Raw genomic sequence first — 24,857 nt, 5'->3', positions numbered from 1 at the left:
ACATCTAAGAGAAGTGTTGAAAATAAGAAAGATCAAATAATTTTAAAAAGTTATTGTTCTCTTAAAAAGCAGAGGCTAAATTTTTTTTAAAGTAAGAAAAATGTGGCATGCCTGGGTGGCTCAGTCAGTTAAGTGCTGGCCTTTGGCGGGGATCATGGTCCCAGCGTCCTGGGACTAAGTCCCACATCAGGCTCCTTGCTCAGCAGGGAGCCTGCTTCTCCCTTTGCCTGCTACTCCCCCTGCTTGTGCACTCTCTCTCACTCACAAATAAATAAAATCTTTTTTAAAAAAGAAAAATGTATTTAAAATGAACGAAAACTAAAAATGTGATTAATATTAACACAAAAGAAATCCTAGGTAGTGATAATAGGGAGAAACGAAAAACACTGCAAAGTGCTTGTCTCCTTTGTGGGGCAGGAAGAATAAAGGGATTTATCAGTGTTCTAATTGATGTAATTAGAGCATTAAGATAAACCATTTCATGAGTACATTTAGAAAATACAACTTTTTTAGTAACAGAATTTGGCCTAGCCTTTAGGAATGAGAGATGAGAAAAATGAACAAGAAAAAGTATATTAAATAAAACATTTTAATAATATGATAGTAAATTTTTAACTTAATAGTAATTGCAATTAATTGAATGAGCTAACCAACCAATTAAAAAGAAGAGCCTCTCAAATTGTACCTTCTACATAGTCTAACAAAGTCAGACAGAATACATGAATACTGAAGGTCAAAACCAAATAATGGAAAAAGACACTTCAGGCAGATAAACAAAGATAACTGATATAACAAATCACACATCTGCCAAAAGAGAATTAAAGACAAGTGGAAAAAACTAGAGCAAGAAACTGCAATGAATATGAACATATATTTCCCTGAAAATAAAAACCTCAAAATACAAGAGCAACAAATGACAGAAATATGTGGAGGAAGACTCTAAATATTAAAACTCTTCAAATTAAACTGCAGATTTTAACATATCCTCAAAAACTAAGCGCAGAAGCAAAAAGAAAGTAAGCAAAGATATAAAGATCTAAATAATACAAATAAAAACAAAGATCTAAATAATACAAGTAAAAGGCTCAAATAACTACATAGAGATTTCCACAACCAACAACATGCACATGGTTTTCAAGCTCACGTGGCACATCTATGAAAACAACATGCATTAAGCCACAAAGAAAACCTCAGTGTGTTCAAATGAATATCAGATTATGAATATGTTCTTTGGCTATAATGCAATTGAATTCTAAACTGATGAAAAAGAATAAACAAATGAACTCCATATACCCCAAACATGCAATTAAATAATGCTAGGAATAAAAATCTAAATGATGGAACACTCGGTACTCAGTGACAACCTGTATTATCAAAAGTAGTGCCTAGAAGGAAATGTCTAGCTTTTAAACAAATGTATTAAGAAAGGAAGCCTAAAAACAAATGTGATAGTCATTTCCATTAAGAGAATGGGAAAGTAGAAAAAGAGCAAAAGAAAAAAATGTAAATAATAAAGACAGTGAATTAGAATTCAGTGAACTAGAGAACAACAAGTAGGGAAGATAAACAAAATCAAAGTTTGATTCAGTGATAGACTCATCTGGCAAAACCGTTAAGGAAAATGTAGGAGATTCAGAATGAAAAGGAGAAACAACTATATACACAGACATTTTTAAATGAAAAAAAGTTTGTTATGATCAACTCTATTGCAATAAATCGGAAAATTTAGATTAGATGGATACACTTCTAGAAAGATAAAAAGGTCAAAACTACGGGGAGTAGTAGAAACCTGAAATAGAGTCAGGAGCATCAAAGACACCGGCTTGGAAAGCAAAGAACACCTTCCCAACAGCGCCTGTCCTAACGTGGCAGCTAGGATATTTCAAAAACAAATTGTTCCTCTCTTGTACATGTCATTCTAGAACACAGAAAAGAACAAAAGCTTTCCAAATCATCTTATGAGGCCGATGCACCTTTATTTTTAAAGCCAGCTAAGGATAGTACAAGAGTAGAAAATTATGGATTAATGTCAGCCATGTCACTGAGTCCAACAATGTATTACAAGCATGATTCATTTCCACCAAATAAGATTTGTACTAGGACAGTGTAAGTGCATGACTATTCGTTTATTTTATTGTAATGTCAGTGCCTGCCTGACGTTAAGCTTCTGATTGCCAAGGCATCCATCTCAAAGATATCCATCTAAAGGAAACATATTGCCTGATACACAACTAGATAAAGAATGAAGAGGTCGGGCTGCACCCCCTTGCCCTGCCCCCATGAAGTTCCCCTTTTAGAAAGTCTTGGGTGACCTAGATAACAAACTGCTTGAGTGACCCTGCTTTTCCCTTCTTGCGCTTTAACTCCAGTTCTTACTTTTTAAATTCACCAATAAAGCGTGACCCTGTGAAATCTGAGGAACCCCTTCCTCAACCCCAATTATGACAGATCCCCAGGTCTCTCCCACCCCCTACAACTTCACTGTGTGGCTCTGATCAGGCCACGTACCCTCCAGGACTTGTGAGAAATAAATCAATATATCTTGTTTTTCTCAAAGGTCCCTGATGGCTGTTGCTGAGGAGTGTCCTGCAGTCATAAGAACCATAAGGGCCTGTCTGAGAAATGCCTGTAGGGATTCTCCCCAGGTGAGTTCTCCAGGCATTCTTAGCTGGTCACATCACCATGGAGAGGCTGAGACCACACAAAACACCTAGCTAGGAATGCATTGAAATCTCAATGTCAGAAAATCAATAATATGATAAAAAAAAATTAGTAAACCAGAAAAGAACATTTGTATTAATTTCAACTGAATTCAACTCAATAACTGCATAAACAATTTGATCAATTTTACCATATGGCAAAGCTTATTTACCAAAAATCTATAGCATATATATTTATGGAGAAATTAAATGCATTCCCTTTGAGATTATGCAAAAGGTAGGATGTCCTTTAATAATTACACATGTTTAACACAGTATTAGAGGTTCATAGACATCACTATGACAACAGAAGAAAATCAAGGTTATGAAGATTGTCAGGGAGCAATAAAATGACTGCAGAAGACCTATATAATCTACATATTGGATAAAACTGAGCTTCTGGAGTCCCAAGGGCTGAGTTCAAATCCAGACTCTGTACCTTTCAAACTGGGTGATCTTGGACAGGCTCCTTCACCCCCTTCATGTCTGCTTCCCCTCTGTATGATGGGGAAATAATGGTACCAACTTCCAGACATAAGTAACTGAATACATAAGAAGCATATAGAATAGGGCCTGGTAAGTAGTAAGCAACTCAGCCAACGGTCTTATCATTGTATTGTTTTCCTCTAGCCGGTGATTCGAAAATAACAAAGTGCTCAAAGAATGCCTGTTGAAGTGCTTCTCCTTCTCATCCACCACGCCACCCCCGACACTGGACTGCCTCCTCTTTTGCACTGTGTCCCTGGTACCAGCTCTGGAAAACTCACAGGAGCCCCTGCACCCAGGGATGCTGTCAGGCTGCCTGGTCTTCAGGACAATGATGCCAGTGATGATGCCCGCCATGCCTACCACCAGACCCAGGACACAGACCACAGTCTCCTTCGTCTCGGGCACCTGGATCAGCTCCTGGGCCTCTGGGGCACAAAGGAAAGACAGAGTTAGAAGGCACGGAAAGCAGCAGCTGGCTCAGGTGTAGGAGTATGAAGAGTTAGAAACTGTGAGATCACCAGTGAAGTTTGGATAAAGTGACAATAAGACACATGAGATTAAGGAAAGAAGGTGCTGCAGAGAGATGGATCCTGGAAATAAAGATGGTGTCAGGACAGCGCTGGTAAAGGGACAGAGCTCCGTACCCCAGTGCTGAAGGAGCGGCTGGTCCAGGCCCCAGTGCTCCACCTTGCAGTCATAGACATCTTCAGCCGTGGGAAGGAAGGTTAAGTAGTGGAACTTGTGGAATCTAAATTCTGTGCTGGGCAGGAAGATGGTCTCAGCTATACCTTCAGTGACCATCTGCCCATTGCGCAGCCATGTGACATTGAGCACAGGTGGGAAGAACTTGTCCACATGACAGATGAGAGTATTTGGTTGTCCCAGCTCCACAGGCTCCTTGGGAAACACCGTCACCTCAGGTGGCTCTGAGAAGAGACAGAACCTGGTAAGTCTGCTGCCTTTGACTGAATCTCAAAGGTCTCTACCAACATAACCCCTATAGACTCCAGGTTAGAGGCCACCTCTCTCATGCCAATCCTTTGTCCATCGCCCCCACACCAACTCCCAGATCAAAGTCATAGCTTCTCATGTTCCTAACTGGCCTCCCCCAGCTCAACCTGTTCTTGAATAAGAAGAAAATGAGGGGTGCTTGGGTGGCTCAGTGGGTTAAATCCTCTGCCTTCAGCTCAGGTCATGATCCAAGGATCCTGGGATCGAGCCCCACGTTGGGCTCTCTGCTCAGCGGGGAGCCTGTTTTCCCCTCTCTGCCTGCCCCTCTGTATACTTGTGATCCCTGTCTGTCAAATAAATAAATAAAATCTTTTTAAAAAGAAGAATAAATGATTCTTTTGATGACCTAAGGACCCAGATTTGTGGGCTTAATATTGTTCATTCAATGAGGAGAGTTTCATTCATGAGTGGATATCTGAGTCTCCCATTCTCTATGCAGCAGAGGATAAAGCATGGAGAGGCTGCAGTTGGGTGGTAGAGATATGAGCAAGAGCAAGCAGTACCATTTGTGGCCCTGGTGTGGTTGGACCGTTGGATCAGGCTGTTCAAGTTCTTCTTTGCCATGACAATGTCAGCAATACCCCTCCAAGCATCAAAGTCAAAGGCATGAATAAAATCTGGGAGATGCCAGACAGTCTCCTTCTTATCCAGGTCCACATAGAACTGCTCATCCCCATCAAACTCAAACATGTACTCCCCAGAGGGTCTGTGTGTCTGGACGAACTCAGCATACACTGACATATGGACCCCTGCTTGAAGAAGAAGGGAGATTGGAGAACAGGTGATTATGTAGAAGAGGAAACAGAACATAGGAAGCAAACAGTAATAACATGAAAGAATAACACAGAAAATGAGAAATGAAAAATGAAAAAAAAAAAAAAAAGAAAATGGGAAGAAGCAATGAGAGAAATGACTGAGAATTTAGGTTGTTTCCCTTGTTCCTGAAAACTTAAGCATCCATCACTCCAGTACAGTAACAGTCACACTGAACACAATAAAAAATAATATCTATGGAGGACTTACTATGTGTTCGATTTATTTTTTACATCTTCACACCTCCACATAAAGCATTCATTTGCATGTTAAGGACCTGCCCACAAAGGTTAAGTAACTAGCCCAGGGTAGCACAGCTCCTGGTAGAGTCAAGATTGAATCATCTCCTCACCCACATGCACAATTATCTCAGAATCCTTGTTAGACCAGACGTATAAAATTAGTGATAAAGCCACAGAATGGGTAGGGGGAGGGGGAGAGTGGAATAAAAATCCATCAGAGTGGAGATTTTTTTTAATTGTGAAGGAAATAAAAAGATGTCCAGAGTCTTGGTGTCATTTATAGACTTCCAGTTACTTTTTTAGCTTTAGAATAAAAATGGTAGATTATGGAATTTTGTCCACAACACCTTCATTTAAGGCAAATTAAATTTTAAAGTGTTACGTTCACACAACATTCACAAATTTTCTTGCTGACTTTATGCTGTTAAAGGTAATTTCCCCTGGAAAAAAAGATTGTTGGATTTGAAACACCTATGGGACGGCATCTTCGTTTTACCTGATGTGTAAGAAGCAGCAAAGGTTTGAACAGCAGTGTCCCAATGAAGTACTGGATATTATTTATGTAAGAAAGAGCTTTAAAAACAACCACAGCAGCAACAATGCCCTTTCAGAAACTTCTAACTACTTTGTAACTGCATGACTTAACCTGGTGATAAAAGCAGTTATTAAAAGTCTACCTTTTCCAGAAAGGAAGGAAGGAAGGAAGGAAGGAAGGAAGGAAGGAAGGAAGGAAGGAAGGAAGGAAAGGAGAGAGAGGGGGAGGGATGGAAGGAGGAAGGGAGATTAGCAAAAGAAAAAAATCTATTAATATTACAATGAAACAATGAAAATGAGAGAGTTTGGGGCTGAGAAAAAGAAAGGAACCAAGAGGAAGTGACACTCTGGGGCTCACTGGTCCAACTCCTGATTGAAAGATTTCGCCCGGGGGTGCCTGGGTGGCTCAGAGGGTTAAGCCTCTGCTTTCAGCACAGGTCATGATCTCAGGGTCCTGTGATTGAGCCCCGCATCGGGCTCTCTGCTCAGCGGGAAGACTGCTTCCTCCTCCTCTCTCTCTCTGCCTGCCTCTCTGCCTACTTGTGATCTCTGTCTGTCAAATAAATGAATAGAATCTTTAAAAAAAGGAAAGAAAAAAGAAAAAAAGAAAGAAAGAAAGATTTCGCCCTGCAGCTCCAACACGAGGAGAACTTATCCTCTCCCTGGACACTTCTAGTGACAGGATTCACTGTCTCACAAAAATGCTTGGGGAAAATCACTCACCTAGAGAAAAGATGAAAGAAAAAGAAAAAAGAAAAAGTACAGACGTGGCTATTATATGGACATAATTTGTTCACCTTAGGATATCTCATTTTTATTGTTTTTGCAAATTTTTAAAACTGGCCTGTGCACTGTGAAGCAAATTACACTCTTACAGATGTTCGTTTGCATTCAGTCAAAAAAGCCTTCATTGTGAACGTTCATTCTCCAGGCGCTTAAGGATATAACTCAGAAGACACGGTCCTTGTCCTCAAGCTACTTGAAATCCAAAGAATGAGAGAGACAAAGAAAGGACAGTTAGTATATATGTGGTTTCATCACTGCTGTGTTATCACAAGGTATATGCAGATGGTACTTGGGAGCAAAAGGAGAGCATTGGAATGAGATTGAAGTAAACTTCCTAGAGATGGTCTCTATGTGAGATAGCAAAGCAGAAATAGAAGGAAGTGGCATCTCTCACAGGAGACATAGGAGCAGAAAGGCATGGGACTTCATGGAGGACTCAGAGCCCTTGGATATGACTGAAGCTCAAAGGTTGTGGAAGGGCTGCACTAGGACCTGCCTTGTATGCTAATTGCAGATGTTTGAATTTGATCCACAGCCCCAGGGAAATCACTGAAGGATCTTAATCAAGACTGTAACGATAAGATTTCTACTTGAAGGTGACAGCTATAGGGAAGATGGATTGGAAGAAGCTCGTTTGTAAGTGAGACCGGCAGGACTCTTCAGAAAACAAGTGGAAAGTGATGAGGGTGTAGATGGGACAACAGCATGGGGTAAGGAGAAGGGAGGATGGATTTGAATGGCACTGGAGAGACGAGAAGCCACAGGAATCATTAAGTGCCATGGTGGAAGAAGGAATATGAAGTGGAGTCCAGAATACCTGGGCGATGTGGAGAATTATGGCATCAGTGACAGGAAAAGTAATGAAGGAGAAGGAAGTGAGAGAAGATAAAATGTTCTTTTGGGGACATAATGAGTTTGAATTTCTGGGAGACAAAGTGGAGTTAGTTTGAGGGTGGTTGAAATAATGGATGGATCTCAAGCTAGACTGGGCTAGAGATGTACACTAGGAGTCCTCATTGTAGATGAAGTTATAAGCTTGGATTGAGTCACCCAAGAAAGGTACAAAGTCATCATAACAGGGTCAGAGTGTGTGGTCCTGCATCCTGACAAACATGGACATTTAGAAAAGGTTGCTGGGACCACCTGAGCAGCTCAGTCAGAAGAACATGTGACTCTTGATCTCCAGGTCGTGAGTTTGAGCCCCACGTTGGGTGTAAGGATCACTTAAATAAACTTTTCCTTAAGGCTGAAAGGGAGAGGACTAATGAGTAGGAAGAACAAGGAGGAAGTGTGCTCCTCAAAGACAAAGAACAAGAGAAAGATTCCAGAAAGGAGGAAGTGGTCACGTTGCAAATATTACTAGTGACACAGGTAAGATATACAGAGAAGTGACCAGTGGTTTTGGTTGTAAGGATGCCACTCTCACAGCATCAGAGATATGAGGAGACAAAAGGGAGAATGCAGGGAACTGAGAACTGAATGAAGCAGGAGAAAGCAAAAACAAGCACTGCAGACTCCAATTACAAGAAGTTTACTTCTGGACATCAAGAGCGACAGAGAGAGATGCTCTCCAGAGGATGAAGGGCCACGGCTCTCACTTATTGGCACTGTGACATGGGGTTCCCGAGACATCCCTTAGATCTCAGCCTTTTCATTTCTAGAATGAGAGAAATAAATGCCCTCCTGAAAAAACTGTTGTGAAAATGAAATGAGATCTAGCACTTGGCCAGTGTTCAATAAACACTGCTTCTTAGTGTTGTCAGAAAGACAAAAAGCAGAAGACTTCACACAAGAGAAAAAGAGGGAAGAGGAAAAATGGGAGAGATAAAAGCACCTATGGGCTACAGGTCTCCTTATAGTCCCCACCCTCTCTGGCCCACCAGAGCACTCACCCCTGATGGCTCCAGTTCCATGGGGGCTCAGCAGGGCAGCCAGGGCGATGGCTCCCAGGATCATGACTTGGGACCGGCTCCTTATGTCTTCAAGGTTTATCTGCAGTGGACCCTGTGAGGTAGACAGTGAGGAGAGACTGAGGCAGATCAGGGTAGGGAGGAGCTTTGAGTTCAGGACTTACTTCCTTATCTGGTGGAGGGAGAAGGGGTGGAGGTGAAACTGCTTAAGGGGGCTCAGCCAACTCAGAAAATGTCAGAATGGGCATCTCTGTTTGGGAGAGAAAATGATAGAACCACTGGGAGTGGATGTGGGAAAGTGTCAGGATCAATGTGACCCAGAAAGTCCCAACCTATGAGGGATTTGGGAATAAGAGGGGAAAAACTACAATAGAGACATCATAACTATCTTCCTCCTGTTCTGGCGGCTCCGGTTAGGTGAGGCATGCAACTCTTAATCAAAGAGTTGTGAGTTTGGGGCGCCTGGGTGGCTCAGTGGGTTAAGCCACTGCCTTCGGCTCAGGTCATGATCTCAGGGTCCTGGGATCGAGTTCCGCATCAGGCTCTCTGCTCCACAGGGAGCCTGCTTCCTCCTCTCTCTCTCTGCCTGCCTCTCTGCCTACTTGTGATCTCTCTCTGTCAAATAAAAAAATAAAATCTTTAAAAAAAAAAAAAAACAAATGTTTAAAAAAAAAAGAGTTGTGAGTTCAAGCCCCATGTTATGTGTGGATCCTACTTAAAACAGGAAGATCAAATTATCTTCCTCTTGAGATTGTTTTGAAATATGTTGTAGAAGTTGGTTTTGTATTTTTTATGGTTAGTGACCTTTGTGAATGGATAACTATTCAAAACTTCATGTTGATTCATTTTTTAAATTAAGTTCAATTAGCCAACACATAGGTACATTTTTAGTTTTTGATGTAGTGTTCAGTGATTCATTAGTTGCGTAAAACACCCAGTGTTCACCACATCACATGCCCTCTTTAATGCCCATCACCTGGTTACCCCATCCCCGCACCCCAGCCCCTTCTGCAACCCTGAGTTTGTTTCCCAGAGTCCAGACTTTCTCATGGTTTGTCTCCCTCTCTGATTTCTTCCCATTCAGTTTTCCCTCCCTTCCCTTATGGTCCTCTGCGCTATTTCTTATACTCCACATATGAGTGAAACCATATATTTGTCTTTCTCTGCATCAATTCCTTTTTTTTTTTTTAAGACTTATTTATTTGAGAGAGAGCAGGAGTTGGGAGGTGGGGAAGAGGGAGAGAAACTCAAGCCAACCCCCTCTGTGCGCAGAGCCTGACTTGAGGCTCAATTTCACAACCCTGAGATCATGACCTGAGCCCAAATCAAGAGTCAGACCCTTAACTAACTGAGCCACCCAGGCATCCCTTCATGTTAATTCTCAGTATTATATAGGAATTCATCTGTTATCAAATGATACTATATTTATCATTTTATACCTTTGATAATTTTACAGGAATTCTTTGATGTTTCCAGGGAGATAAACAGAAGGCAAAAAATGCCTAATTGTTTCATTTCTAATTATTACTCTTTTATTTCTTCTTATACAGAATTTGGTGATATAAGGCACCTTTATTTATATCTCACTGTTTTTCGTCAAATATTTTTTTAGTAGGCTCCATGCCCAACATGGGGTTTGAACTCATGACCCTGAGATCAAGAGTCTCATGTCCTATTGACTGAGCCAGCCAGGCACCTTTAAATCTTAATGTTAAGGACAATTTCCCTAATCATTTCACATTAAGTCTAATGGTAGATATTTTGCTGATATGCTGTGTTTTTTTTTAAAGATTTTATTTATTTATTTGACAGAGAGATGGAGAGCACAAGTAAGCAGAGCAGCAGGCAGAGGGAGAGAGAGAGAAGCAGGCTCTCTGCTGAGCTGGGAGACTGATGCGGGGCTCAACCCCAGGACCCTTGAATCATGACCTGAGCTGAAGGCACTTAACCAACTGAGCCACCCAGGCACCACATGATATCCTGTTTTATTACAGAGGGATTTGGAAATACACTTAAGGGATGGGGAATTGCAGAAATTCCTCTGGTGTTTATTGTTAAAATTATAGAATTTATATTATTGGATTAAATAATATATTGTATTAGATAAAGAATTTCTCATGTTCTGAAGTAGTTCTGCATTATAATATTAACATTTCTTGATTCCTTACTATGTGCGAAGTTTTGTTTTAAGAGAGTCACAAATACTCAATATCATCCCAGTTAGATTTCCCAATAAACCAATGACATAATGATCTCCATTCTATGTGAGAGAAAATAAGTTACAGTGGGTTAAAAAAAATCTAGAAGTAATAGAAAGGAGCTTTCTAAACCTGTGCCTGACCACTTTGCTATAATGCATCTTTTTACCTAATAGAAAACCTCAATTAAATATTTCGTATGCTTTTACTCAATTCATCAACACTGTATTTAAGTACTTAATATATTTGTTGGAAATCATATTTGTTTTGTTATTGTCTTTCTTAGGTTGTGAGTTCTGTGGGAGTATATTTACTTTATTTCAGGAACTATATATTTCAGGAGTATATGTACTTCATTTCAGGGACTATCTCTATTGTTTGATGGGACAATTTGCTGTTTAACAGTTACCAAAAATATGTATGTATGTTAAATTGAAAAAAAAAAAAAGATGGTTCCCGATAACTTAATTGATCTACTCAAAACTCTCAGATTTATAAGTTTCTAAAGCATTTTACACAGCGCTCCCATTTCACCCTCAAGAATTACTGATATGCAGGTGCTACCATCCCCATTTCAAAAATGAAGAAATCGTGGCACAGAAAGGCAAGTAAAGTTGTGTAAAATTGTACACCTACTTCCACACCTATGAAACGCAGAGACCCTTAGTCCATACCCTTTCTTATTCTAAAAGCTACAGAACCACTGAGAGGAACCACACCATATACTTTGCAAAACTGCATTAACTCCCAGGGCTAATTTTGAGTTCTGGGATGGGCAGTTTAATCCCCCCAAGTCATTAACACACTGCTTAGGACCTTCTCTGTCCCACAACATGTCCATGCAAGGGGGATGGCATTCCACCATCATTCCCACCAGGGAATGACATTCCTTGGGATCAATTCCTAGGGAGGAAAGTATATTAAAAAAAAAAAAAAATCAAGCCTTATGACTCACCCAGTTGCTCAAAATGAGGATCCCTTTCCTTATACTCTCTTCAGTGAATCTTAACACCTTAAAGAATCATGTGCTTTATGCCAAACTTCTGTCTGGTGAGTATCAATTCCTGCTTATTGATTCCTTTTTCAGAATCTGGCCACACCCAGGGAATAAGGAAGCCTGTCCAAGCTCATCATCTCTGATATTTTAGGAGTGGAGCCCATTGAGTGAGAGACGCTCTGACTGCAAGTGTCTCAGCCCCCATCCTTTCCCAGGCTCCAGGATGGTGGTCTTGAGGATCACTGAGGTCCCAGGGATGGGAGCCCTCATGATGTCCTTGGTGATGCTGAGCTCCCCTTTGGTTCACAGCAGAGAGAGCCCAGGTAAGTGCAGAGCTGCTCCTCTTGGAGAACCCAGCTCAGGGAATGACCTTAGGGAGTTTTCCATGTGGGCCCAGTCCCTGAGAAAGACTTTGGGGCTCTGACATGGTACAGGCACTGCTATTCTCACCAAAGAGAGGAGATGAGGGTGTGCATGTAATGGGGACAATGGTACCTGGTGGTCTGGAGTGATTTTGGAGGGACAAGTTTCTCACAAAAGGGTCACCAAAGTGACATTTCAACATCCACCAAAGATCAGAAAGGGGAAATTAGGGTTAGTCTGCATTGTCCAAGATCTGAAGATCACCCTGTAGAACCAGCGCTCCAGGTAAGGGCCCCTTCCACAGAACCAGGCAGGAACTGTCACTGGAACCAGTGAGGAACCAATGATGGCCAGAGCAGCAGGGGAGGGTGATGAGGACAAGCTGTGGTTAAGACCAACAGGATACCAGTGCAGCTGATTGTCCCTCACATCAGGAATTGGATCAGGGCACATCAGGACAGGCCAGAGAAGAAGTCGGAAACAGGAAATGACCTCTTCTTCACCATGAAGAAGACCATTTGTGATAGAATGGTGAATTTGTTTATGTTAAAATTTCCCAACCTCCTCATCCCCATCCATAAGGCCAGCCCCACTTTCTCCTGAGGATCAGGTACTCTCAGGTTCCTTCCTTAATTTCCAGGGATAAAAGCATTTGAAACTCCCAAATTCATCTGCTCAAATTCTATCCCAATGTACTCATTTCTCAGGTAGAGAGAAGGGAAAATTTCAGACATTTCTAACTCGGATGGGCAGAGAGTTAGACAGGGCAGCTCAGCTGTGGGCTCATGCCTGCCATGAGAGAAAAAAATGGAGAAACGAGAGTCCTAGACAGCCAGAGGAACTGTGGAAGTAGCTGGTGAGATGGGACAGCGTCCCACAAGAGGTGACAGGAGAGGCAACTCTATTGTGGGGTCCAGGGACAGTAGTGCTGATATGAGTACATTGAAAACGGGGCTAGGGTATCCTTTGGAGTGAACAGCGAGAAGTGTGGTGTGGTAGGAGAGGTGGGATGAGATGGAGAACCCAGTGGATTCAGATTTAAGAAGAACGAATATAGTCTCATTACCTTGTGAGAGAGACTGCTATGGGGAGCAAGCAGGTGGACCAGGAGCTCTCTGCACAGTTTTGATGCTGAAGAACTCATTACTAAGTGAAATATGAGTCCTGGAAACTTGGAACCAATGGGTTGGGCATATTCCTCCAACTTCTTATGCCTCCAACTCCTCAAGATTTCTTCAACTTCCAACAGAGCAAAAATAAAAAGAGACAAAAGGGAAGATGCTGAAGTTGTTAAGAAAACACTAGTGACTATTGGGTCATGAAGAAAACTTTGGAGAAAGAAAGCATCCAACTCATGGATGAAACAGAACTGTAGCTCCAACAGCCACTTGAAACATTCCTTGTTCATGACATTTGCCACTCTGGCATTGAAGCCTTGGGACTCTAACCTATCACACACCTGGGAGGCAGAAGACACCTGGGGATTTAATCTACTGTTTAGTCCACTTCTTCTATCTCCCTTTCCCAAGTTAAAGATGAGGTGGAAAGAAAGAAATTATCAATATTAAATTAATAAAAGCTCCTTTTCAAGCACTAATGTTGTGCCTCAAAGGGCAGCTCCATTTGAGCCATTCTGAACAAACTAGGGTTCGGTCCTTTGTGTTTCTCTTCGTCTCCACATAATTTAAGCCATCATAGCTTGACAAGGGGACGGGCTTTAACCTCCAGTGACCAGGACCAGATACTATGCTCTAGGTTTTATTTATAACATTTTATTTAATTTTAACATAGTCCTTCAAGGTAAATAATAAAAATAATAGTAACATCCTTTTTTACAGGTGGAAATGGTGAAAGTCTAACTTAAAGTTGCTTTACTTGCCAGAATTAAAGCAAAAATAAACTACTGGGACTACAACAGAAGTTTTTTAAAAGTCCACTGCTTTGAAAAAAAAAAAATCAAAACCATTATTCAGAACTAACAGAACTGTATCCTCATTGAAAAACAGGTGGGGAAAACTCTCAGTGGAACAGGAAATGGAGTTCATTCAATGTGGGGGAGTAGAGCAGCAGTATCAGCAGTAGGCTGATGGAAGACAGAGAGCACAGACTCCAAAGTGGATGGGGCCAGGGGTTCAGAGGCTGAGGGGCAGAGCCCAGAGCAAGAACGGTTTGGTAGAGCTAAGAGAACTGAAGTGCTACTGTAGCACAGCCCTTGTAGTCTAAAGTTGTATAGGGCTCCCTGAGATTTTTGTGGTGCCTCTCTTCTTCCCTGAGCAACCAGTTGAGCAACTTCAAGTTGGGGCATGTGGAGCCCTAAGGAAGGACAAGGACTCTGATAAGACCACCCAGATCAATTCTTATCATCTCTGCAGAGACAGAGATGATGGTCAGACCCCCTCACACTTCTTCCTACTGTTTGGATGGCCTGTTAAGGCCCTTTGACAGCCACTCAGAAAGACTCCTGAGTGGAGGAAGGAGCTTCTTCTGGAGCTTGGGCTCCCGGAGCTCAGCCCTGAAATCACAGTGTGAGCCTTGTGTTGACCTGTTCTTCAAACATCCTTTACTTCTGCCACTGTGCAGCACTGTCCTCATTTCTGTGGTCTGGGCAGTTGTGTGATAAATTCATTCAGGACTTTCCATTTATGATACACTTTAAGTCACACAGAGAAGCTGCAACTTAAAGACTCCTTCAACAGCCAGCTGTAGAGCCCCAATTAGATTCCAGGCAGCCAGCAATTTATAATCAATTCTTTGCTGGTAGTATTACCTTGATAACAAAATCAGACAAAGACAACCCTAGAAAAGAAAACTGCAGGCCAATATTCATAATGAATATATATTCAAGATTCTCAAAAGAATACAAACAAACCAAATTCATATTAAAGGAATTATACACCATGACTAAGTGGGATTTATCCCTGGGATGCAAGCAAATTTGAACATAAGCAAATAAATAAATCGACGAGATACACCATGCTAACAAACGGAAAGAGAAAAACAATACATGATCATCTCAACAGACACAGAAAATGCAGTTGAGAAAGTTCAACATCCATTCATGATTAAACTCTCAACAAAAATGTAGAGGGACCTTAACCTCAACATAATAAAGGCCATAGATGAAAAGCCCACAGCTTATCTTATCAATGGGGGAAAACTGAGAGCTTTCCAAAATCTGGTTCAAGCCAAGGATGTCCACTCTTGCGTCCTCTTTTCAACGTAAGATAATCCTAGACAGAGCAATTAGACAAGAAAAAGACATAAAAGATATCCAAATCAGAAAAGAAGAAATAGAATTATCCCTGTTTGTGGATGACATGTTCAGGTAGACAGAAAACCTTTGAGACTCAACAAAAAAAAAACTATTAAAACATACCATGAATCCAGTAAAAACAGAACAAATCCAGTAAACTTGCAGGATAGGAAATCAAAATACAAACATCAATCACCTTTCTATGCACAGACAAAGAACTATCCAAACTGAAGTTAAGAAAACAATCACACACACACACACACACACACACACACAAACAATCACAAAAATAAAGAAAGAAAACAATCACACACAATAGCAACAAAAAGTATAAAATACTTAGGAATAAACTTAACCAAAGAAGTAAGAAGAAATGGAAATTACTGAAAAATTGGTAAAATAAATCAAAGAAGACACAGATAAATGAAGACATCCACGTTCATGGACTAGAAGAATGTTCATACAACCTAAAGTTACATACAGATTCTATGCCATCCCTTTCGAACCTCCAACGGGGTTCTTTACAAAAGTACAATGGGACAATTCTAAAAGTCGTTTGGAATTACAAAAGACCCTGAATGATCAAGACAATCTTGAGCAAGAAGAACACAGCATCACATTTCCTGATTTCAAAATGTATTACAGTGCTACAGTGATCAAAACACTATGATGCTGGCATAAATTCAGACATATAGGCAACAGTGGAATATAATAGACATCCAGAAATAAATCCATATATCTACAGTCAACTGATATTCAACAAGAGTGCCAAGAATGTACAATAAAGGAAAGACATTCTTCAATAAGTGATATTGAGAAAACTGGATATCCACATGCAGAATAATAAAATAGGACCCTTATCTCATACCATATACTAAAATCAACTCAAAATTGATTAAATATTTATGTAAAATCCAAAATTATAAAACTCCTAGAAGAAAACATAAAGGAAAACCTTCTTGACACTGGTCTACACAATGATTTTTTTGGATACAACATCAAAAACACAAGCAACAAGCAAAAACAGAAAAACTGAAAAGCTTTTGCACAGAAAAGGAAACAATACAGTGAAAAGGCAAACTATGGAATGGGGAGAAAATATTTGCAAACCATGTATTCAAAATTCAGGAGCTCATGTAACTCAATAGAAAAAAAAAAAAAATCCTGATTTAAAAAAACAGCAAAGGATCTGAATAGACATCTCTCCAAAGAAGACATACAGTGGTTAACATGTATATGAAGAAGTGCTCAACATTACTAATGAATTTACTAATTCACTTTACTAATTATCAACTTCATAATACAAATTAAAACCACAGTGAGGTATCATCTCACACCTGTTAGAATGGATAGAATCAAAAGGTGGAAGATTAATAATGCTAGGATGTGGCAAAAAGAGAACCAGATACAGCTGTGAGGATATAAGTTGGTGCAGCTACTATGTTAAACGGTATGGAGGTGCCTCAAAAAATTAAAAATAGGACTGCCATATGATCCAGCAATCTCGCTTCTGGGCATATATCCAGAAGAAATGAAATCTGGATTTTGAAAAGATACCAGCTCTTCTCTGTTCATTTCAGTACTATTCTCAAAACCAATATATGGACACAACTTAAATGTCCAAGAACAGATGAATGAATAAAGAAAATATGGTGTATATATCCACCTCCTTTAAAAAGAAGGAAATCCTGACATTTGCAACAACATGGATAAACCTGTAGGACGTTATGTTCAGTGAAATGAGCCAGATGTAAAAAGACAAATACTGCATGATCTTACTTATATGTGAAATCTGAAATAGTCAAATTGATAGAAATGGTTACAGGAGCTGGAGGAGGTGAAAATAGGGAGATATTTTTCAAGGAGTACTACGTTTCAGTTATAGGTAAGTTCTGGAGAACCGTGTACAGCAGTGTGACTATAGTTGACAATATTATATTGTGTACTTGAACTCTTAGGTGGTCTCACCAAAGAAGGAGAAAAAAGGACAATTAGTAACTGTATGAGATGATGAATATATCGATTGACTTCAGAATATTTCACAATGTACACATATATCAGACCATCAGGTTTCACACCTTAAATATATATGATTTTATTGTCAAATATATGTCAGTAAAGCTGGAAACATGTTAAAAAAACAAAACCAATTTTCTGCTTATTCTTTGATTTATAAGAATTTACTAAGGCGGGGCGCTTGGGTGGCTCAGTGGGTTAAGCCTCTGCCTTCGGCTCAAGTCAGGATCTCTGGGTCCTGGGATCGAGCCCCACGTCGAGCCCCACATCGGGCCCTCTGCTCAGCGGGGAGCCTGCTTCCTCCTCTCTCTCTGCCTGCCTCTCTGCCTACTTGTGATCTCTGTCTGTCAAATAAATAAATAAAATCTTAAAAAAAAAAGAATTTACTAAGGCTTAGGTTAGGTGCTGTATATAAATATGAATAAAAGAGAAACTTGCCTTAAAATGTTCAAGTGTAAAGAACAGGACAGGACATGGGGGAAAAATCAAATTGTCTGCGTGTCCCTAATGGGACCATTGTGATAAGATTCTAAAATACACAGAGAATGCACTCACCCACTCTAGTGGGTTTCCTACATAGTTTTTGTTCTTAAGCATTCTTTCAAGATAGATATTTCTTGTGCCTATATTTTTAATATTTCTACTATAAAGTGTACAACCATTTGGTTTCATCTAATGGTTACATAACAATCCATGATCCAGGGCCACCTGGGTGGCTGACTCGGTTGAGCATCTGACTCTTGATCTCAGCTCAGGTCATGATCTCAAGGTCCTGAGCTCGAACCCCATGCCAGCTCCATGCTCAGCGGGGAGTCTGTCTGGGATCCTCTCTCCTTGCTCCTCTGCCCTCCTCCGTTCATGCTTTCTCTCTAAATAAATAAATAAATAAATAAATAAATAAAATCTTTAACAAAATATTCCATGGTACACATCGACAAGAGATTTTAGGTGTTTGCTGTCCCAGGTATGATCACACCAACTGATTCCTGCCAATTCCTCAGGGTCAAAATAATGCCACAGGCAGCCGCAGCCCCTACTTGTTCCTTTATGGACCTGTGTGGACATTCTAGACCTCTAACAAGTTGTGGGAGTGCTGAGTCATATGGCATACATCTCTTCAAGTTGACCAAGTGTCCTTCTAGCCATGGGAGGGTGGGCGGCTACACTCCATATGATGCTTTCTCCACACCGCCAAGCACCAACATGGACCTATCCAGACGCTAACTGTTCCGAGTCTAACAGATCTCAGTCTCATTACTTTCTGAAGTTTCTTCCCACGGGTGAGCTGCAGTCTGCCTTGCAAGTTTCCTCTCCTATAAATTCCCATTCCCACTCCTTACCCAGTTCCCTATCACTGTATAGTGTATTTCTATTCTGTCTCTTAACTTCTTAGTGGTGCCCTTTGCATAGCTCTTTGTGGTTTTATGTTTGCTTAAGAAATGCTTCCTCACCCCCATATTCATTATTATATTCCCCTATACATTCTTTTTGTTTAAAGGTTTTATTTATTTATTTATTTATTTCGCGGGGTGGGGGCAGGGGGAGGGGCAGCCAGAGGCTGAGGGAGAATCAGGCTCCCACCCCCACACAGCGGGGAGCGTGATGGGGGACTTGATCCCCGATTCTGGCATCAGGGCCTGAGCCACCCGGGCGCCCCTCTCCCAGACATTCTTCCATTCACCTCCTGGTTTACTCCCCGCAGATCTTTACGTCTACCAGAGGCGGAGCACCTGCTTGGAGTTAAACGGGACGCACCGCTTCCTGGAGCAATACACCTACAACCGAGAGTTGTTCGTCCAGTTCGACAGCGCCGCGGGGGTGTTTGTCCCCGAGTCCGAGCTGGGCCGCATAATTGCCAGGAACTGGAACATCCAGAGGGAGTTCCTGTACCTGAGACGGAGCGCCGTGGACTCCGTGTGCAAGCACAACTTCGACCTGGACGAGGGTTTCACGCTGAAGCGCCGAGGTGACAGGGCGGGTCTGAAGCAGCCACTCTGCACGGGGTGGACTTGGGCAGCAGAGGCGGGAGCGGCCGATGGGACCGGGAGTCCACAAGGAGCCCAGGGGCCAGGCCAGCGCGGCAAGGGGCCAGACTACCCCGCTGGGCAGACAGGAAAGAGCCAGCAGCATTGGGTTTGCGGATTTTGCCACAACCCTTTTTTTTTTTTTTTTTTTTCCTGGTAGAGGAAGCCCGGAGACAGGTTAAAATCAAGAACAGATCAAGCTGGGGCACCTGGGTGGCTCAGTGGGTTAAGCCTCTGCCTTCAGCTTGGGTCATGGTCTCAGGGTTCTGGGATCAAGTCCTGCATTGGGCTCTCTGCTCAGCAGGGAGCCTGCTTCCTCCTCTCTCTCTGCCTACTTGTGATCTCTATCTGTCAAAGAAATAATCTAAAAATTTTTTTAAAAAACCAACAACAGACCAAGCTACTTTATTTCTTCTCCCAGCTATCTATCTATCTATCATCTATCAGAGAGAAAGAGAGTTCAAGCACAAGCAGGGGGAGAGGCAGGCAGAGGGAGAAGCAGGCTCTGCACCCAGCAAGGAGTCCTATGTGGACTCGATCCCAGGGTTCATGAAGATTTTCTCCTCTTCTTTTTAAGGAGAATATCAGACTGCTAGATCAGAGGAAATCTAGGGGCTGAATATATTCTGATTCCAAGATAATATCTGGCAGGATTATACACCTTTTTGAACAAGATGAGAAAAATGTAAATTCAGGTAGCCTCATTACTGGTCCAATATTTCTGCTCAAAGAATATTAGTCACTGTCAACCTACATTTCTGGCAGAAGTGTTCTAGAGCACCAACTGACCCTCTCCTGTTCTTCTTTGCTCTTGCATTATTGGGTATGACAAGGTCATTCTTAGAACATTTGAATGTTTTATTCCTTTTTTCTACTGGGTTCCCCATCTCCTGCCTCTAAGTAGCTTATTAGGGGATAGGAGTGATCTTTAACATCTGAGAAGTCTGTTTGGCAAGAAAGCCGCTCAATGCACTGCATTGGCTGTCTCAGCTGTCCTAATAAGAGTCTTTTCCCCTCCCAGTCCAGCCTCAAGTGCATGTTTCCCCCTCTAAGAAGGGGCACCCGCAGCACCACAACCTGCTTGTTTGCCACGTGTCAGATTTCTACCCAGGCCACATTCAAGTCCGCTGGTTCTTGAATGGACAGGAGGAAACAGCTGGGGTTTTATCCACCAACTTGATGCATAACGGAGACTGGACATTCCAGATCCTGGTGATGCTGGAAATGACCCCCCAGCAGGGAGACGTTTACAGCTGCCAAGTGGAGCACCCCAGCCTGGACAGTCCTGTCACTGTGGAGTGGAGTGAGTTACTCCCTGATGACCCTCCAGGCCGCAGGCTCAGAGGTCCACTCATTTTGTCTTGTGTCACTGCACAACGCTACCCTGTGATCCTCAGCAACCTAACGGGCCTCAGCCTTGGCTGGGAGCAGGGAAGATCTGGCAATCCTCATACATATTTATCCTGCCCCGGTCGGGAGGCGGGGGGGCGGGGGGGGACATCTAAGGAATCTCTCTGTGTCAAAAAACAAACAAACAGACAAACAAACAAACAAAACAGAAAGGCAGTCACCTTCATGACTGGTCCTCAGACATGGAAATGCCTCTCCCTTCAGCCTCCCTTCAGTCCCTTAAGCTTGGACTTAATGCCTGACCTCAAACCAGCATTTCCTCCTGTGGAAGCCAGAACTCTGAGGCCCCAAACTTTAGAGTGCTTTCCACACCTACTCCTTCTCCATAGTGACTCCGCACTTGGCCTTCTCCCCTTCCTTTTCCCTCCGTGGCAGATTAGATCAGGCTCCTGGTGTCAGACAGGGCCCTGGGGTGGATGCACATGGAGGCGGGGAGTCACCCTGACTTCTGTTCTCCCCAGGGCTACAAGCTGATTCTGCCCGGAGCAAGATGCTGGCTGGAGTCGGAGGCTTTGTGCTAGGATTCATTGCTCTCGGAATGAGCTTCATCCTCCGTTTTCGAAGCCAGAGAGGTAAGAAACTTCTGGAAAGTGGTTGATACTGTCTTTCCACTGTGTCACTATTCTTCAGTAGGGACGTTTTCACAGAAAAGAAAAACAACAGAGCAAAAGAGGCCACTGAAATCAGACTCTGATGAGGCAAAGACAACCCTGTAGGGAGGAAGGCGCGTAGCCGTAGCCCGAGATCGGGTCCAGTAAGACAGGGCGCCAGATAGCCTGTTCTTCAGGGTGTTCTCTTGGGTCTGGGGACTCACACCTGCAGAGCGGGCCCTGCTTTCATTCCCAGTGACATGGGGACGCCGGTGGAAATGTTCGGATAACTTTCCAAGATGTCATTGCTCCTTACTCTCCCAATGACCAATCCATCTTCCCTTTCACTTTCATTTCAGGATGACAGGAACCTCAGCCAACAGGTGGTATTTCTGCTCCCTTTTTCTTTCTTGGATATAATTCATTTCATTGCAACACGAGATTGGGAGCATTCATGAGTGTGCTGTGTTCAGTCAGGATAGATCACAGGACGTGCCCGGACAATAGGAGAAACTCTGAGGCTGCTCCTTTCTCTCAAATTGAGCCCAAATGCCCCCAACTCTTGTTCCTATTTTCCTCTTTAAGTGGGTGTGGCTACAGAGCGTGACTTTGCCCCACTGCTGAAGGAACTCTAGAAACTCTTTACCATTTTTCATTAAGTCAACATTTAACCTCTTGCTATAATTTTTTTCTCCCCTGGGACTCTAGACAGAAAGGAATTGTAGACTTTAAGCTTGGATTGTTTTAAATTCTTCTTCTGGGGCACCTGAGAGTCTCACTTGGTTAAGCATCTACCTTTGGCTCAGGTCATGATCTCGGGGTCCTGGGCTCAAGACCCGCATTGGGCTCCCGCCTAGTGGGGAGCCTCCTTCTCCCTCTCACTCTGTTCCTCCCCCTCCCCACCACTTGTGCTTTCTCTCAAATAAATAAATAAAATCTTTAAAAGTAAATATAAATAAATGAATAATTATTCTTCTTCCTCTTTTCCTCCTCTTCCTCCTCCTCTCTCCTCTCCCCCTCCTTTTCCTCCTCCTTCTTTTTCTTCACAGGGCTCCTGAACTGATCTAAGACATCACATGTAGCCTTGGAAAAAGCAGTTCTGATATTCCTGTTGTGCAGCAACCTCCCACATCCAGAAAGGACATAATGGCTAAATTGTGCTCCCTTAGGCCATTTTCTGAGTCTCTGCATTTTATTTCAACATACTTTCTCTTTCTCAGGTTTTTCCAGTCTATAGAGTGACCTTTCCTGAGGAACATAAACCATCTAAACCGAGTGTTGTTTTTCTTTTTTTTTTTTTTGAGAGGAAATAGATGGTCATGGGCCATGCTTACGGTTGAAGGGTTTGGTGATCACTGGACAAGTCACTGTTGTTTTATCTAGTCATGGAAAAATAAACTTCTTGATGGTGATCAGTTCTCCTTATTGAGCTGGAGGCCAACTGATAGTGGACCCCCTAAAATTTGCTTTATACCATTGTAGATGACCAAGTTCATGCTGCATTCTTACCTGTGAAGGGTGGAACCATTACCCCTAGAAATTCCATGTGGAAAAGACACTGAGCTTGGACTTGACATTCATACAGGACTGATAAAGTGATAAAGTATGTCAGTCACTAAGAATATGCTTTCCAAGTATAAAAACCAACAGAAGATCAGAATTGTATATACAGGTGTAATATGTTAATATTTATAGTTCTTTTTTAATACTATTCACATTGAGGCATAAAAACAGACTTACCCCATGACTCTCTGTTTATCAGATCACCCGAATTTCTTTCCCTTCCTGAGTCAGGAAATATATCTCCAGTTCCCAAAGGGCCAAAGACAAGTGTATACCAGATTTTTAAAAAATTTTTTATTGTTTTATTTTAGTCACCATACAGTACATCATTAGTTTTTGATGTAGTGTTCCATGATTCATTATTTGCATATAATACCTGCTCCATGCAATCCATACCTTCCTTAATACCCACCTACAGGTTCATCTCCCTCCCCTCTAAAACCCTCAGTTTGTTTCCCAGAGTCCATAGTCTCCCATGGTTCATTTCTCACTTCGATTTCCTCCCCTTCATTTTTCCCTTCTCCTAATGTCCTCCATGTTATTCCTTATGTTCCACAAATAAATGAAACCTTGTGACAACTGACTTTTTCTGCTTGCTTATTTCACTCAACATAATGTCCTCCAGTCCCACCCATGTTGATGCAAAATTTGGGTATTCATCCTTTCTGGGGGCTGAGTAATATTCTATTGTGTATATGGACCACATATTCTTTATCCGTTTGTCTGTTGAAGGGAATCTTGGCTCTTTCTACATTTTGGCTATTGTGGCCATTGCTGCTATGAACATTGGGGTGCATACTGGGGTGGCCCTTCTTTTCACCACATCTGTATTTTTGAGGTAAATACCCTGTAGTGCAATTGATGGGTCATAGTGTATACCAGATTTTTTCAGACATGCGTCTGCTTTTAGAATACACTTTATTATGATTTTTATAAATATTTTTAATTAACATTTCAGACCAAGACAGAAATCATATTTGTTTCCATCATTTCATGGTATGTAATGCCCCTAAGCCCAAATTTCATATAATAGTAATCAGGAAAACTTCTAATTCCTGTAACATTTATAGATTAGGATCATTTCTCAAAAATGATGGGCCTGGGACGCCTGGGTGGCTCAGTGGGTTAAGCCCCTGCCTTCGGCTCAGGTCATGATCTCAGGGTCCTGGGATCAAGTCCCACATCGGGCTCTCTGCTCAGAGATACATGAGTATCCATTTTTTTTTTTTAGGATTTATTTATTTATTTATTTGACAGAGAGAGAGATCACAAGTAGGCAGAGAGGCAGGAAGAGAGGCAGGCAGAGAGAGAGGAGGAAGCAAGCTCCCTGCCGAGCAGAGAGCCCGATGCGGGACTCGATCCCAGGACCCTGAGATCATGACCTGAGCTGAAGGCAGCGGCTTAACCCACTGAGCCAGCCAGGCGCCCTGAGTATCCATTCTTATCCAAAAAAGACATATGTTGATACAGAAAACACCCTAAAGACTAGGTTTCTGGAAACATGGGTTATTGCAGAAGACATAGAGCTAAATTCATATAATTATATTTAATTATTATTATGTGAAATTACTATTACAAATGTTTTATGAATCCTATTAGCATTTAAGTAGGTTTTTTTAAAAAGTTATCCCTATGCCCAACAGGGGACTTGAACTCACAACCCTGAGACCAAGAGCGACTGAGCCAGCCATGCCCTTGGATTAAAGAGTTTTTGAAAAGCTGAAGTACAAACAAAGGATGCAGATGAAAGTATTCTGTTCTTTGAAGTTTTTGGTTTCTACTCAATGCCAGATATAGTAGCCTACCTCTCAGTGCTCCAGATGAGAAAGTTAAGTTATAATTCGTATGTCCACTGTTCATCATCTTGGAAAAAGAGAGAGGCAATCCACTTAGTTTCCAAAGAATTTCACATCTGAGAAGCTTGACTATGAATGAGCCTCACATTGCCTGCACTGCCTT

At 41.9% G+C, this 24,857-nt stretch overlaps 2 protein-coding genes across 2 annotated transcripts in view; one reads left to right on the top strand and one right to left on the bottom strand.

The window, feature by feature from the left end:
* The window catches only part of LOC309864152 (RLA class II histocompatibility antigen, DP alpha-1 chain), a gene marked incomplete at both ends in the record, with an annotated part of 9,090 nt that extends 560 nt beyond the window's left edge, over nucleotides 1-8,530 (bottom strand). The window contains 4 exons of the mRNA XM_082729465.1: nucleotides 3,349-3,613; nucleotides 3,833-4,114; nucleotides 4,703-4,948; nucleotides 8,467-8,530. Coding sequence (XP_082585591.1) covers nucleotides 3,349-3,613; nucleotides 3,833-4,114; nucleotides 4,703-4,948; nucleotides 8,467-8,530 — 857 coding nt within the window. The remainder of the gene's footprint in view (nucleotides 1-3,348; nucleotides 3,614-3,832; nucleotides 4,115-4,702; nucleotides 4,949-8,466) is intronic.
* A 3,293-nt stretch (nucleotides 8,531-11,823) lies between these two features.
* On the top strand, nucleotides 11,824-23,477 carry LOC309865803 (HLA class II histocompatibility antigen, DP beta 1 chain-like). Its single transcript, XM_082732653.1, has 5 exons — nucleotides 11,824-12,002; nucleotides 19,014-19,277; nucleotides 20,357-20,638; nucleotides 21,207-21,317; nucleotides 22,385-23,477. The coding sequence occupies exons 1-5, from the start codon at nucleotides 11,903-11,905 to the stop codon at nucleotides 22,396-22,398; spliced, it is 771 nt and encodes a 256-aa protein (XP_082588779.1). The 5' UTR covers nucleotides 11,824-11,902; the 3' UTR covers nucleotides 22,399-23,477.
* The last annotated feature ends 1,380 nt before the right edge of the window (nucleotides 23,478-24,857 follow it).

Source organism: Mustela nivalis (genome assembly GCF_964662115.1).
Source record: "Mustela nivalis genome assembly, chromosome: 5".
NCBI classification, from domain to species: domain Eukaryota; kingdom Metazoa; phylum Chordata; class Mammalia; order Carnivora; family Mustelidae; genus Mustela; species Mustela nivalis.
The sequence above is the reverse complement of the archived record's forward strand: the minus strand, read 5'-3'. Positions and strand labels throughout refer to the sequence as shown.

What these genes read in the sequence shown, in the direction of transcription:
- LOC309865803 (XM_082732653.1), top strand. Translation starts at nt 11,903, where the DNA reads ATGGTGGTCTTGAGGATCACTGAGGTCCCAGGGATGGGAGCCCTCATG. An exon ending in TCACAGCAGAGAGAGCCCAG is followed by an intron (nt 12,003 to 19,013) that starts GTAAGTGCAGAG and finishes TACTCCCCGCAG; the next exon opens with ATCTTTACGTCTACCAGAGG. An exon ending in TCCTGTCACTGTGGAGTGGA is followed by an intron (nt 20,639 to 21,206) that starts GTGAGTTACTCC and finishes TGTTCTCCCCAG; the next exon opens with GGCTACAAGCTGATTCTGCC.